The 16,100-nt window shown below is 25.1% G+C and overlaps 2 protein-coding genes across 10 annotated transcripts in view; one reads left to right on the top strand and one right to left on the bottom strand.

The window, feature by feature from the left end:
- The window catches only part of LOC102679590 (protein furry), a 21,975-nt gene extending 10,016 nt beyond the window's left edge, over positions 1-11,959 (bottom strand). For 3 of the 9 annotated variants that reach the window (XM_031511908.1, XM_031511910.1, XM_006618631.2), the window contains exons 1-24: positions 11,806-11,958; positions 11,169-11,255; positions 10,960-11,001; positions 10,446-10,622; positions 10,193-10,377; positions 9,930-10,123; positions 9,644-9,853; positions 9,367-9,574; positions 9,130-9,267; positions 8,808-9,042; positions 8,331-8,734; positions 7,362-8,073; positions 7,112-7,282; positions 6,810-6,999; positions 6,533-6,709; positions 5,621-5,767; positions 5,152-5,322; positions 4,942-5,091; positions 4,666-4,835; positions 4,328-4,599; positions 4,101-4,255; positions 3,774-3,937; positions 1,516-1,725; positions 262-398 (exon numbers count right to left, since the gene is read on the bottom strand). In XM_031511908.1, the coding sequence (XP_031367768.1) occupies positions 262-398; positions 1,516-1,725; positions 3,774-3,937; positions 4,101-4,255; positions 4,328-4,599; positions 4,666-4,835; positions 4,942-5,091; positions 5,152-5,322; positions 5,621-5,767; positions 6,533-6,709; positions 6,810-6,999; positions 7,112-7,282; positions 7,362-8,073; positions 8,331-8,734; positions 8,808-9,042; positions 9,130-9,267; positions 9,367-9,574; positions 9,644-9,853; positions 9,930-10,123; positions 10,193-10,377; positions 10,446-10,622; positions 10,960-11,001; positions 11,169-11,211 (4,662 nt within the window). In that variant the 5' untranslated portion in view covers positions 11,212-11,255; positions 11,806-11,958. Of the gene's footprint in view, positions 1-261; positions 399-1,515; positions 1,726-3,773; positions 3,938-4,100; positions 4,256-4,327; positions 4,600-4,665; positions 4,836-4,941; positions 5,092-5,151; positions 5,323-5,620; positions 5,768-6,532; positions 6,710-6,809; positions 7,000-7,111; positions 7,283-7,361; positions 8,074-8,330; positions 8,735-8,807; positions 9,043-9,129; positions 9,268-9,366; positions 9,575-9,643; positions 9,854-9,929; positions 10,124-10,192; positions 10,378-10,445; positions 10,623-10,959; positions 11,002-11,168; positions 11,256-11,805 lie in introns of all 9 variants that reach the window. The other 6 variants (XM_031511915.1, XM_006618636.2, XM_031511909.1 and 3 more) reach the window with 5 other exon arrangements.
- Positions 11,960-14,995: 3,036 nt separating this feature from the next.
- The window catches only part of LOC102679166 (ADP,ATP carrier protein 2), a 3,696-nt gene continuing 2,591 nt past the window's right edge, over positions 14,996-16,100 (top strand). Inside the window, exon 1 of the mRNA XM_006618627.2 lies at positions 14,996-15,346. Within this exon, the coding sequence (XP_006618690.1) occupies positions 15,184-15,346 (163 nt within the window). The 5' untranslated portion in view covers positions 14,996-15,183. The remainder of the gene's footprint in view (positions 15,347-16,100) is intronic.

Here is a 16,100-nt window from a genome sequence, read left to right as displayed (position 1 = left end):
TCAGATGGTAGAGCGCTCGCTTAGCATGCGAGAGGTACCGGGATCGATGCCCGGCGCCTCCAAATCCTTTTTTTTATTAACAGTTAAAATAAAAAAAACTTTTTTTTTCTTTATATACTATAAAATGCAAACCAATAATGATCATTAAACATCATACATTATATTTAAAATTTTTAATTAAATGCTGATGAAGATTAATATTAAATCAATAGCAAATAAAAAGATTATTTTTATATTGAATAAATGATCTATAAAGTTTACCTGATAGTAACTCAATGGGTTGGAAGGTGGTGGTACATTTGGATCTACTAATTCCATATTATGTAACCAAGGTAACAAATACTGAAGTAACAATTGTCGAACTTCTCTTCTAGCCGTTTGAAATCTATGTGTAATTTCTGTAAATGATATATATATATGATAAAGATCGATATTATCATATTTATTATAATTTTTTTTTTTTTTATAAAATATTGACTGATTTAATATGGATATCTACTATTTGAATCAAATTCATATTTATAAAGATTATTCATTTTACATATTTTTATTAATTAAGTCGATGTAAATGTTAACAAATGCATTTTTCATTGAAATATATTATTAAGAAAATATATTATATCAAATATAAACAATAATCATATAAATCTATTTAATTTTGTTTTTTATTATCTTCATTAGTACTTTACTTTACTTTATTACATTATTTATTATTGATATTTATTTGTCATTTTATTATTCGATATGTATTGTAAAATGAAAAATAAAGAAATTTTAATTTTGATTTTGATTAGATATGCAAATACATTCTTATAAATAAGAAAATGTGTATTCATTTATGTAAAGTATTATTTAAAGTCTATTTAATAATAACATTTATCACTGTTCATCAGCAACAGTTATTTAAGCTAGTAAGATAAAATGTATTTTCTGTGCAAATATACAAAATAAACTAGAGAAATTGAAGTTTTAGGATGAATTATAAATAGATGAATTATTTCTAGCTTACTACTAGTAAAAGACTTGAACTGTCTAAGGCATGTTTATTTACAATATTATATGAAAACAAAGAAATTGAAAAATCAGAATGAATAAATAAATAATTACGACAAATATAAATCATAAAAAAAAACTATATTTTTAATAATTTGTACTAAAAGATAAATAAAAAAGTATTCTATATTGTTCTTTCATTTTTCATATTGATATAATATTTATCAAAAAATTCTTTGAAATGAAACAATAAAATTTCAAAATTTTGACTAGATATGAAATATTTTATTAAAAAATTTTATCTTATAACTTATTAATTATTTATCATTCACAAATAATTATAAATAAATAAAATTATAAATAATATTTTAATTTTTAGTTAAGTATTGATTATTAAATGTTTTCTTAAATATTGCTTAAATATAATAATAACTGCTACATATATTGTTTAATATATATACAGTTTACATTACAAAAACATTTCTGTTTCTATGAAATGAAATGAAAGAAAGATTTACTTACCACTGAACATAGGCATTGTTAGCTCTGGATGAAGTTGAGCGAGTTGACGAGAAAGATACATTTGATTGCGACAATATGTTGTCGATAAAAGCACGTCAAGAGTGCCACCTCTAATTGTACCAGTTGAGGACATCCCACCGATAGGATTATTTTGTTGCCCTGGAGCAAAAGTAGCGGTGGTCGATGAACCTCCAATAGGGTCATCCTGATCTAAAACAACCGACATCATTGTTACGATTATTTTATGCCAATATAAATATTAATTACGTAGTGATTGACATTTACAAAAATATTATAATTAATATTCGATGTTTATTGTAATAAAATAATTAAAATTTGAAGAAATATTTTTAATAAAATCGATAAGATAAATCAATTTTAAATTTTTCAGGAATATAAAATAAGCTTATGAAAAATATTTTACAAAAATTCAAAAATTTTAAATTTCAACAATTATTTTTACTAATATAATTACAGAAACTAAAAATAAATTTGTATAAATAAAGTACTATTTTTTCATCTAAATCTTGTTAAAAATTATATAATAATTATATAATGATATTATATATTATATTATAATTTGGAAATAAATATATTATTATCTCTTTGCAAAATATTTCAAATAGCTAACAAGAATTTGAATATTGGCTCGATGCGCAGAAATTAAATGCATTGGACTTCATCCGAATTGCCGATGCATTAGGTATGCAGAAATAGCCGAACCGGCGACTCGATGTATATTACTTAACTTTTTCATTTATCTTTTTTCATAAATTATCTAAAAATGTTATTTAGAAGAATTCTATTTTTTTAAAATAAACAATTTTCAAAAATTTCGTCATTAATAAAAAAATTTTTTAAATAAAAATAACAAGTGTAAAGAAATATATATATAAAAGAAATAAATAAACATAATATTTTTATTAAAAATATGATTAATATAATTTGTTGAATATATAAAAAAAATACATAATGTGCATAATTTTCAAGTAAATAATGATAAAAATATTGATTTAAAATTTCTTCACTATACTATATAAAGCTGCAAATTAATGTTCAATAAAAACTTTCTTAAAACTTACTTTAAAATCACAACAAATTTCGTATGAGTGAAATAATTTTCAAAAATCAATAATAAAAGATATACTTTTTTGTAAATCTTAAAAAATGCTTTTTTGTAAATCTTAAAAACAGAATTTGACAATATTCCAATTATATTAATCATATTTTTATAATGTGTTAAATAAATTTCGAATGTTTCTATAGACTTCAATAAATTGCCCGAAAAAGCTAAATATAACTGAACTATATAAACGACATAATAAAGAAGACTAATATTAAAAAATTGAAGTTTTTTTTATTAAACTAAAATTATGTTGAAGAAAATCATACCTAAAATCATATTTCGATGAAATGATAATAAAATATCAAGAAAATAATCAATATTATAATTATTTGTATGAAATAAATTTTAAAAAGTTAAATTGAAATATAAAAAATATAAAAAAATTGAAAAATATAAAATAATTGAATATAAAAAAAAATAAAAGATTTTTTCTTAAATGATATATCAAAAAAACAATTAAAAAAATAATGAATATAATATTTATAGAAAATATAAATTATCTAAAAATGAATTTGTATATGTGGGATATCAAATAAAAAACAAAGGCTAAAAAATATTTTCAGATATCATTGTGAATGTCTATTGTCCTATCCTCTCCTATAATTTCATCAATTGAATTTAAAAAAATATAGTTTCAGGAAAAAAACAAAACATCCTGATTGCTGGAAATGAAAAGTTTGCAATTTGTTCAATGCGAATTTTGGAATAGATTTTATCTTATATTGTGCAACAGAACAAAATTTTCGGAAAGCAATACGATACATATTTCATACATAATTCAATTCATAATTTTGTAAAAAAAATGTAATTCAAATATCGAGAAAAAAATATAGATTAAAAACCGATAAATTATTTTAATAGTAATATCTTTATAAATAATTGATTTATAAAATGATAAAAGTCACATTTATTCTTAGCTTCAAATTTTGTACGATCAATTGCAATAACTATTACAATTACGATTTACGAAGCCAAAAAAATTTCACGAATTAAATGTAGAATAAAATATAATAATTTAAGATATAATTATCATTGAAATTGAATACATTATTAAAATAATATATTAAAATAATATATAATGTTATTTTTTCGTTCGAAGACTGAAATGAACAAGCAAATTTTATAAACTTACTAATCTCTGGCTCTGTAGCTGGAAGAGGACCCACGTTTCCAAAAAATCTTTGATCTAATAATTGAAGAAGTTGTAAAGCTGCATCGTGAACAGGAGCACGTGGACAGCCGGTACTCATCAGAGTAACATTAATAATACTTGTGTAATGGTCACAAGGATATTCTCTATAAATTAATATTAAATATATATTATATATTATTTATATTTATTTATAGTTATTCTTATGTAAACAGACAGTTAAATCTTTTTGTATTCTCATATAACTTAATATTGTATTTAAATTTTTCATAATACTTAAACATTCGAACGTGCTAGTAATATACTAACCTTGCACTAAAAATTGTTGCTAAAGCAAGAAAACAACCGTCAGCTACTTGTGGAGCACCAGTATAACATCGATCAACTACCCAATCGAGAAGGGGTCCAATATCGGGATTACATTCTAATAATAAAACTACTGTTTCTCGAGCAAGGGCATAGATCTGAAAATTTTTGTTAAACATATAATATGATAATGTGGAAAATTATATATTAAATGTAAATTGTAAGTTTACTTTTTCATCCTTGCTTGCTAATAATAAATCTAACCACTGATAAAGAATTGCTCCTTCTTCAGAAAGTGATTGAGGATTGAAACAAGGACCGCAACATAATAATCCGCTCATAGCTTGTAATGCCGAAAGCTGTAATTCTGTACAAGATTTTTCTTCTTCGTGAAGTGAAGATGTACTTGCAAGTGGTTTTCCATAAGGACCTGACCAGCTAGCAAATAGCATAAATAAGTTTCGTCTTAAGTCTCTTTTTAATAATGTATGACATGTTTCCACTAAAATAAAAAAAAAAATAAATTTCAAGTGCTTATTATAAATTTTTTATTATGTGAAATACTTACGTGAAAAGCTCTTAATCATTTTTCTGATAAAATTACAGAAATGCAGTTTAATATCACGAACTGCAGGAGCTTCTTTATCAGTTTCATTCTCTAAATATAAACGGGCACCGTCGATGTATTCAACAAATGTTGGATGAAGCGATTGTGTTTCTCTATCTAATACTGCAGGACTATCACAAAATAAACAAATAAAATATAATAAAAGTTATAATATATATAATTTTCTAATAAATTTTTTAATTCAATAATGACAATAGTCTCAAATCGATTACTAACCAAATACCAAATGTTCCATATTCAGCAATTAATTCCAATACTCTTACTAATTGCAATCTTAGTGCATCTCTTCGTCTCCTACGTCTCATATTTTCTTGTTTACGATCAACTGCCTCACGAATATAAGGAACCAATTCTTCCATTAAATCTCTAAAAATAATAATTATTCATAAAAACATATTACGTCAAATAAGTTATATATTTACTTACTTCAATGCATCAGCGTTTACTTTTCCAATTGCTTGCACAGCAGCATCTCGAACATCTACTACTTCGCATCTCAATAAAGGTACTGTTAATTTATATAAAGCTGCAGGACTTGCATTTGTACCAGGTGATTTATTATCACCTCGTTCAGCAGATAGACTATCTGGCGATGAGCTATGAAGAAATTGAAATTTTTCAAATATTAAATTCTTTGAAATTGATATGTTAACATATAAATCATACGCGATCGATAAATTTCTGATTAAAGCGATTGGGAACGGTCGTAAGGCTAGATAAACAGAATAAATAAAAATATATGTACAGATTTGTGTTAGCACAGTAGTTTGATTAAATAGCTAAAAGATTTGTAAATAAAGAAAACAGATTCATGAAATTATTGTGCAAATTACCAACGACCGTTTAATCCCGTGACTTCGAAGCATGGTCGTTTGCTATGGTTAATTAGGCTCACCTGGTCCGCTTATGCCTGGTGTAGATGCCGGAAATGGACGGAACGGAGAAGCGACCCGGCAGGGTCTGTGCCCCGCCGAGATTCTCCAGGCTCTGACTCAACTCCTTACTCATGCACAACACACCAAACTCCACCGTATGCTGACCACTAGAGTATGCAATACAGTGTACCACCAATGCTCCTTGTATCAGACATTATTTACTGCTCAGAAACTACTACTCTAAGATCTAAATGTACATGTGCGAGATAATGACGAGTAGCATGCGAGATAAAGAATGTTACAGAAAACTAAAGCAAAGAAATATGTGCTTGAGAAAATATATGCAAAATTGTATTCCGCTCCCGAGTGCAAAGCACGCCTTGGTAGAAATTGGTGCTCTTCTATTTCATATACACCTTATTGTTACTAATGTAACAATAAATTCCTGGAGATGATGACATAATTCGTGTGAGATTAGACAATCTTGCAATATAATAGATGTTAGGGATATAGATGCCACGTGCATTCACAACAGAAAATGCATGACATAATAAATTATGATTCATAGAATACTGTATTTTAATTTTAATTGAAAATGTATGTGATAAATAAACACCGACAAATATTTCCGTCGTACACAACAGACATAAGCAGACAAGACCCCACACCAATTAATACCAAATAATATTACTTTCACTTGATAATCCAACATTTCATATAATGCCTAAAGCTCTAATGACTGAATTATAAATTTCATCATTTAATATATGATTCTAATTTAATGATTTGTGCATATAAGTTTAAAGTTGTATAACATACATTAAACATTAATCTTTCATGTTCTGATATAATGATTTTATGTAGTTTAAATAATATTATAAAATGATACATTATGATAATATTTCTATAATGATATTTAAATACTAATTTACCTTAAGCTGAGATCTGGACTAGCACATCGTACCACTGGACTTGGCACTGGTGGAACCACTCTATATCCAAAAGTTAGATAATTTTTCCAAACATGCATGTACATATCTCTTTCATTTACAGGTTTTCGAACTGTGGTTGAACTTCGTAAAAGAGAAGCTCTATTGTCATTCACAGGTCTAAAAAAAAATAGAAATTTTAATTTTTATTAATTAATTATTGTAATAAATATGTAAATAAATATAAATTATTTTTAAAAAGTTATAAATATAGACTTACGTAGGATCGATTACTGAGAAAAGAGAATTTATTCGAGTAAAAACAATAGGCCACGAATGTGCAACTGCAGTAGAACATAATGTTAGTACTCTATCTTTTTCTAAAAATGCAAAAAGACAACTTCCCCATGGATCTGCCCCATTTAAATTTAAAGATGAAGAACTTTTTGTACTAGTATCATCATGTAGACCTATAATTTTGTTATATAAAACTTTTATATAACTAATAAATAATTTAAATAACATAATTGACAAAATAATTTAAATGAGTATATTTAAAAATATTTATTCTATTATTATTACCTGCTGTCCATATACAACTACTTCTTTCAGCTATCCACTGGAGATCAACATTAGAAGTAGAAGCTGCTGCTGCTTTTTCAGCAGGTGGTAACATATGATAACATTTTTCTAAAACTGTTGGACAACAAGCATCTATTACATCAATAACAGGTTGATCGTCTTCCAAACCTCCTACAAATATTTTTTTATTATTTAATATTTAATATTATTATTTAATATATAATAATTTATAATATAATAAAATATATACCTAATGTTTTTAATAAATGTTTTACTTCACGTAATATATGAACAGCTATTCTTCTTGGATAAAGTCGACAATTACAAAGCATTACCAATGCGAATCCTTCTACTAAATGAAAAACGCTTGAAACAGGTTCTATTTTTTGTCCTGATTCACTTTTTTTAATACTATTATCTGCGCGTGTATTTGTTCTTGCATTATCGACTGATTGTTCTTTAGATCTTGTACTAGGACTTGTTAGTGCATTTTTCCAACTTGTAAGAAGTTGAAGAAGCATTCTTAAACCATTATCAACAAGTTGCGGAAAAGTATCCTGAACATCTCTAGCAAGAAATTGTGTAAATCCAAGAACGACATCTTGTCTCCAGTCAGGAAAGTCTAATACTAAAGTTTGTAGACTTTGATATGCTAATCCACGAAGTTCTTCATCCATGTGAACAGTTAAACGAGATAATAAATCTACTAATTCAGCACCAGTCATTCCATCAGGTATTAATCGAGGAACTGCAGCAACGCAAGTTCGGAAAAGATCTATTCGAGGTTTTCGTTCTCCAGTGATCATTTCATCTGGTTCTTTATTCATATTTTGTGTACTTGTCATCATAAGAGGTCTACCATAATGAACATCTAAAGCACGTAATATGTCAACAAATACTCGTCGAACATGTGGAAAATACGAAGACATTCCTATACTTCTTGCAGTATCTTCTGTTAACATCTAAAATATATTAAATTATTTAATTAAAATATAATAGTCAATATTTTAAATATAATAGACTAAACAATATAATGATATAATATATATATAACATATTGTATATAGTGTATATATATACTATATATATAATTATTGGTATTTATTGTTATATATTATATAATATTATTATATAATATTAATATATATTATTATAAATATATATTATTATATATATATATATTAAATTTAGCATATAAAATTATATTTACTATACTTACTTTGTTGAGAAATGTTTTCTTAACTCGCATAGTATTACCGCTTGGTAATACACCCATAGTACGAGGCATAGGTGGTTCTCCTTCTTTTTGTTGCAAACTATCAGCTACAACCAAAAAAGCTCGAAGTCCAATACTCATACGTTCGGGAGTTAAAATTATTTTTACTGGTCTACCCACGGATAATAAATCAAATACAATTTCTCGCATTGCAAAATCTAATCTTTCCTGTGCAATGAATTGAATGATTTTAACAAAAATATTTAGTGGAGTATCACGTGGTACTACTGCCTTTGAACCTTTTGGAAATAAAGAATTTACTATGCTTTGTAATCTACTTTGAGTAGCAGAATTACTCTCACATTTAATACGAATCATATATACCCACAATAAACGATATAAAGCCTCTGAAAAATAAATATAATAAATATTTAGATTATTTTATTATAATATACAATTTTTTTATATAAAAAATCATACCCAAGGCAACACGACACATCTTAGGATCTCGATTCTTTAAATGTGAAAGACACATTGCTAAAAAATAATGCCAATTTTGCAAAAAGAATGTTTTTTGACTAACACATAATAAACAAGTTACAAGAGGAAAAAGAGCTAATCTATGTTTTGACTTTGTACACATATCTAATGTTGTAGAATATAACATTTCTACAAAATTTTTTAAACAAGGTACATTAACTTCATTTTTCACAGCCTAAAATGTAAAAAATAAATTTTATTATATAATTATATATAATATAATAGATTTTAATTTAATTTTAAGTTAATTTTATAAACTTACAGCAGCAACAGGAACAAGTATCTCAACAAAAAGTCCAGCCAAAGCATGTTTAACATCTTTATCTTTGACTTCCAAAAAATATTGTGCACATTCTTGCATAAATTGAAATGATGCCTCAAATTCTTCTATTGGTACCATCTACAAATTTATATATATAAAAATTAATATATATATAAAAATATTAATAAATTTTTGGATTTATATATAAAAATAAAAATATTTTAGTTTTTTAATTACCTTTACTCTAAAAAATTTCATTCCCATTAATAATGAAATAATATTTTGTGTAATATGAGGTCCTGGTTCTTTAACACGTAATTCTTTTAATTCGACCATAAAACGTTTTCTAACCGACATAAAACGAGACTGTGCGAGAACTCCTATTACTTCTGCATAAAGATCAGCAATGATATGAATATTTGCTGCATTTGGTTCATTTTGAATACTATAATATAATTTTAATCTTAAATAACATTTTTAATATTTTATAAAATTCTTATATATTAATCCTTACCCTTCTCTATATTTGAAATGTTTAAAAGCTATATTTTCAATGTAAGTTACTAAATCTTCATGGCCAGGGTGAAATGGTAATTGACGTAAAACTTCTATTAACATTAGGCAAAATATAAATTCTACTGCAAGATCTCTTCGTTCTTGAAGTAAATCTGCTTCACTTTTTTCAACAGTTTCTACACTTCCTGATACTATTGTATACATAATGCTAAAATAAATAATTATTTTAAAATTTTTAATGATAATGAAATAATAATAATAATTTATATAAAATACATTTTTACCTTTTTCCTTTTTGATCTTCTTTACCTGGTTTTTTTTGATCGCTACCTTGATCAACTAGTTGACGTTCATACCAATTAAAAAGTGCTCGTAAAATAGAAGGCAAACAATGTTCTGCAACTGAACCAAATGCAGATAATAATTGATCAAATTGTGGATCTTCTCCTCTTTGTAAAACTTTTGAAAGTGGTTTTTCCTATAATATATTTGTTGTAAAAATATATCTTATCTAAATAATTATAATTGTCTAAATAATTTGACTTACATGTTCTGTCATTACAGCTTCCATTTTTTTTTCTGCTTGAGTAGTAAATTCTGCAAATAAAGTACGCATCACAAACTCTCCAGGTCTTAAATCCATATCTCCAATTTGTTGTAGTTTCACTGTTTCTTTTTGAGCACCCCAAGGCAATACGACAGTTATTGCACTCACTCTACTGGAACTTGATTCTAAAAAAACCATAAATTATAAATATTTATTCACATTTCATTAGCTCACATATAAATTGTATGTTTACCATTGCCAGAAACTGAAGTACTGGCAGTATGAATGCTAACAGCATCACTACTTTCACCTTGTGTTGTTCCATGAACAGTAAGTAAATCTTGATTAGATTCAGGTATATTTTGAGAAGATGATTCTGCTGCAGTTTCATGTAATCCTTCGCCATGTGTGACTCTGGCTTCAGAGGCTTCTGATAAAAATGAGAGATTTAGTCATTTGAAAATGATAATTTTTATTTTAATTTTTATTTTATTTATTAAAATATATTGTTCTAAACATAATATATAATATTTTATATACAATATATAAAATATCTTATAATATTTAGAAACTGTTACTACTATAAAAACATTAGTTTTAATATTAGTAATTCTATATGATAGTATAGACTAATAGATGAAGCCCCATTCTGTAACGTAACAGATGCCCACAATGAACATTAACTTAATTATATTAAGCTTGATAGTTGTATTTTCTCTATATATAAATTTGAAAAATGTTATCAATCAGTAAGAAAAAAAACATACCAGGTTGAGCCTCATTTCCAGGAGTTGGTTGTGTTTCTCCTCCTAATATGATTTAATTCATTTTTTAATTTTAATAAATATAAATTAAATATATATATTAATCAAAATATATAATAAATATCACATAATTAAAAAATAATAATAAATTATAAATACTATATTTATACTTATAATATTATATTTATATTTATAATACTATATTTACTAACCTTCTGTCATATTGTTTAAATATGCCTTATTTTCAGGCAACATTAATACATACTAATGTCATACTGCAGATACATAGCATTTTCATTCTAAAACAATAAAGAAGCTATGTTATATAAGATACTTCTTTTAATATTTACTTTTTCTAAAAATAACAAACATAAAAGCAAATGAAATATAAACATACACACATTTATAAATATATATATTTACATATGCTCATACACACATATATACACACATACACACATTATTGTTTATTCTACTCATTCATATATTAACATTGACATTAGATAACGTGATAATGTATAATTTTTCTAAAAATAATATTTATAATTAAAATTAAAAAATAAGACAATTATATTTTTCCATGTATTGTCATAAATATATAATAATTTTTTAATATTTTAATTCATTTATTTATGTAAAATAATGATATAATATATATGAAAAATAAAAATTATTTAATTAAAGCGTAATAGAAATGATAAATTGCGTGAAGCCATAACCTGAGATAAAAAGTGAGAATACTATAAATTGATAAAACAATATAAAAATTTCATTAAAATATTAAATTATCATTATTATTAAATAACCATTAAATGATTTAAAATTGTTAATAAAAAATAAATTATTTACCATAAAATGCCATAAAATCGTAATTTAATTCTAAGTCTGACGTTTCATAAATGTCCGGCTTGATTCGTATGTATTCTTCACAGTTTCATATTCCACACGTTCCTTTATTTAATATTTTTTTCATTATTGCACTAGAGAGTATTAAATATAATTATTCATTAAATTCATAAAAAACGATGCAATATAGTTATATTTACTTGTATTTTGTAATATTTTTAATTATATAGTTTATAGCATAAAATTTATTATATACATAATTATGATATCTTTCAATTAAAGTAGATACATGTTTTAATTGAATAATATAAATAATTTTATTATAATTTAATTGACAAAGTATAATAAACATAAAATATAATTTATTATTTTTTATCTAATCTTAATTGATGACAGTAATATGATATAGAATTTATTCTACTATACCAACTGTAGATATTGTTCATGCTTAGAAACCATAGAATAAATTATTAATAGTTTCTTACATGTGAATGAATATTTTGGCAATGAAACATTTTGAATATATTATTAAATATATTTAATCATTTAAGATATGTAATATTAATATAATAAATTCAGAAAGTATGAAATTTTATTAATTTTCTTTTGAAAACTATTAATAAATTATTTATTTGATTTTATTGTTTTATTGTTTTATTGTTTTATTATTGTTTCTTATTTAGACAAGAAAAAATATTAATATTTAATTTTATATAATCTATGCATTGTGCAATTAGAAATCAATCATATTTATTTTTATGCAATTAATAATAGACTTTCAATTCGCAAGACAAAAACAATAAGTATTTGATCATTAATTTTTATGATATACGTACTTGTATATTTGTATGATTTGTATGATATAAATTATATATACACTTTTATTCATTTTAAAAATGTAAATTCTATGGATCCACATCAAGTATAAAACCACTTTGAACTACTTTCAAGTGCAATGACCATTATGACTTCAGTTATTGTACTATGAGCAGACAGCGCGTACGTCATCAAGGTCATTATTTAATCTAATCCACACTCTTTCACAATGACTTCCACGTTGCAAGTTCGATGTATCATATTTGAGCTATACTAATTATTATTATATTATACATATATATATTTAATTAAATGATATGTATATATGTAATTTCTTATTTGAATTAAGAAAGTTATAAATTTCAAGAGTTTTTTGTTCCTAAGATTTTAATAAATACTGTACTTTATATGATTTTTGTCTTATTATTGTAGATTTAAAAATGGTTACGTAACATCATTTCTGAGAAAACTACTGTTAAAATAATGACGCATTAATAAAAAATTGAATTTTTAAATAGAAATATTATAGTTAATCAAATTATGATGATTAAACATATTAACTATATAATATTATTTTGCTTATGTTCGCACAAATATTATCAAAAGTACATTATAGAGAATATTATCTATCCAATAAATATGGAATTTCCCGTTATAATTCAAATATCAACGTAATATGGTGAAAATAAATTATTAATATGATATATATAATTTAAAAGATATAATTTTAAAAAAAGTTATAAAAATAGATGTTAATATAAATATTTTAGAAAAACGTATTATAAGAATACAGAACTTTTAATTTTTTAAATTTCTTTAAATGTTTAAATAAGTATTTAATTTACAAAATAAATACATTGAGATTAGTATAACATTCATGTATACATAACATACAATATTATAATTGCATATAATTACGCATATATCATTGTTTTTAAATTCAGCTGATATGATTAACAAATACTTGCACACGCAAAGAAATTTACTTGATGTAGACAAAAGACATTTTTAGCATTAGTCTATTCTTTACAAGGTCCACACGTGTACGAATCTTCAAAGTGTATAAATACATTTTATTTGAAGTTACTTCATTGAACTCTGGCGTTGTGCTCCGTAACATACTGGCCGTACGCCAGGGTTACGCAAGTCGCGCCCCGTTGACCTCCTTCTTCATGAGAGATTGACCTTGTATCTCGTTCTTGTATCTTAAACAGCGCAAACTCGAAACCACCCCAAAGGCGATCACGGTACAACACGTGTACAGTATCGTAATTACGCTTACTATAATTGCCTATTTATGTTAATAATTGAAATTATGAAAAGTGTTGACAATGAAAGTTCTTATCAATGAGAATATAACTTGATCTCTGTATTTACATACATGTATAATCAATACTAAAGAGTGTAGATAGTGATCGATTAGTATGACAGAATATTCTATAGTAATACTTACTTCGGATAGTGTTATATTAAATTGTACAAAAATCGATCAACTTTTATTCTTAATATAGTGCTTTTTTACTTCTTTTTTAATTAAATGCTATAGTGTTTCTTAATTTTAAATATTTTAGATATTAATAAAATAATAATAGAGATAATAAAAATTTATTAAAATCATAAAAATATTTTTATGAAAATCAAGAAAAATTGTTAAAAAATTAAAAATTTATTACATTAAAATTAAAGGGATAAATGATTATATTTATGAAATTATAAAATATAAAATAATTGTAAATTATATCTTATATATTAATCATGAAAAGCAATAAAGATAGATGTACTACGCGGGTGTTTCAAATGTGTATACAATTGACTTACAATTTTATTTATTAAAATTTATAATTACAATTGCTTGCAGATTAAATTCTATAAAAAAAATAATTATTATTATATTTCTTTTGATTAAATGTTAATATTAATCATTAATATTAATTAATTTATATTTCTAGAAATAAATTACAAAATATTAATATTATTCATAGTTATTAGTTTTCTTGAATACTTACGTTCAATAATTCATTTAATTTTGATTCTTAGATACAGAAATAATTATAATATAATGTACAAAATATAATATATTTTTTATTATTTCATAAAAATAAATTCCCGCCAAATTATACTTCACATTTCAAATACTTGACACTAGCGACAATTTCTATAGGTTCTTTACCGGAAATACGTCATAAACGCGGTTAAACATATAATTTTGAAAGAAATGATTATAAATGCATTTTATTAAATTGATATACACGACAATTGACCGTAAAAAAGTGACAGGAAAGTAAAGTGTCGCAAGATACTAAAGAAAGGTCACGAATTCGGGAACAGAGTACATGTTTGAAGTGCATGAAGTGTCACGGTCTTAAGGTGCGGCCGTGCCAGAAGATTGAACCTGCGCAGAACTCTGCACGTGACCTGCGCAGCTATTCTTAGCAGAGGTCCGTTCAACGAGAAGAACTCACTCTTCTCGCTCACTCGTCGTCCGGCGCGCGTCCGAAACATTGGAGTTGGTTCCTCTTGTTTCTTTTGTTAACCCGTTTTCATACACCAACTATCCGATACAATATGTCTGGTCTTGCGGATCCAGTGGCATTCGCCAAGGATTTTTTGGCTGGTGGTGTAGCCGCCGCAATCTCGAAAACGACGGTTGCTCCTATTGAACGTGTGAAGCTATTGCTGCAGGTACAGCATATCTCTAAGCAAATTTCTGAAGAACAACGTTATAAGGGTAAGTTTTGAGATAATTATATTTATTTATAATTTAGAAAAAGATAAATCATTAATATTATAATATAAAACTAAAGAAGAACATGAATCACAAACTACTGTGCTTAACAGTAAAACAACGACGTAAGAGACATGTGACAGAAACATTTCTCTCGTGTCGGCATCGTGAAACTGCTAAGCGTTTCCGCTAAGTTCATCCACGGCGGTTAGATTCCTGTTATGTAATATCATTTCATTCTATATACTAATAATACGTCAGTACTATCTAGCACCAATTTTCTACTTTATATAACAAAGATGAAGTTTCGGGTCTTACATAATTTTTATTACATCGATTGAATAGGAAGTCAATTTTATGACAAACGAGTGGGTCGATATTCGATAAAATGACTCGTCTGCCAGATGGCAGTGCATGGCTTTGCTTTTTGAACGAGACTCCTAAGAACCGATCGATGACCGTGCGGTCCAACATGGCCGTCTTTATGCTACAAATTAATATTATAGATAAATTGCATTTGAAATCATGAGTTTTTGATATTAATGAATGACTAACACAATGCTTATGATAATATGATTTATCATATTCTAAGCAATAATTAATATAAATATGAAATATGACTAATAATTCATTTAAAAATTAAGAATTAAATTGCAAAGCATGAAATTATATTGCTAATGAATGATAATTTTTTCATAATTGTTTTAAATGAATATTTTATTTAAAATGAAAATTTAATAAATAATTTTTATAATAT

Source organism: Apis dorsata, unplaced genomic scaffold (assembly GCF_000469605.1).
Source record: "Apis dorsata unplaced genomic scaffold, Apis dorsata 1.3 scaffold_365, whole genome shotgun sequence".
Classification (NCBI taxonomy): domain Eukaryota; kingdom Metazoa; phylum Arthropoda; class Insecta; order Hymenoptera; family Apidae; genus Apis; species Apis dorsata.
This window is presented reverse-complemented; position numbering and strand designations above follow the sequence as displayed.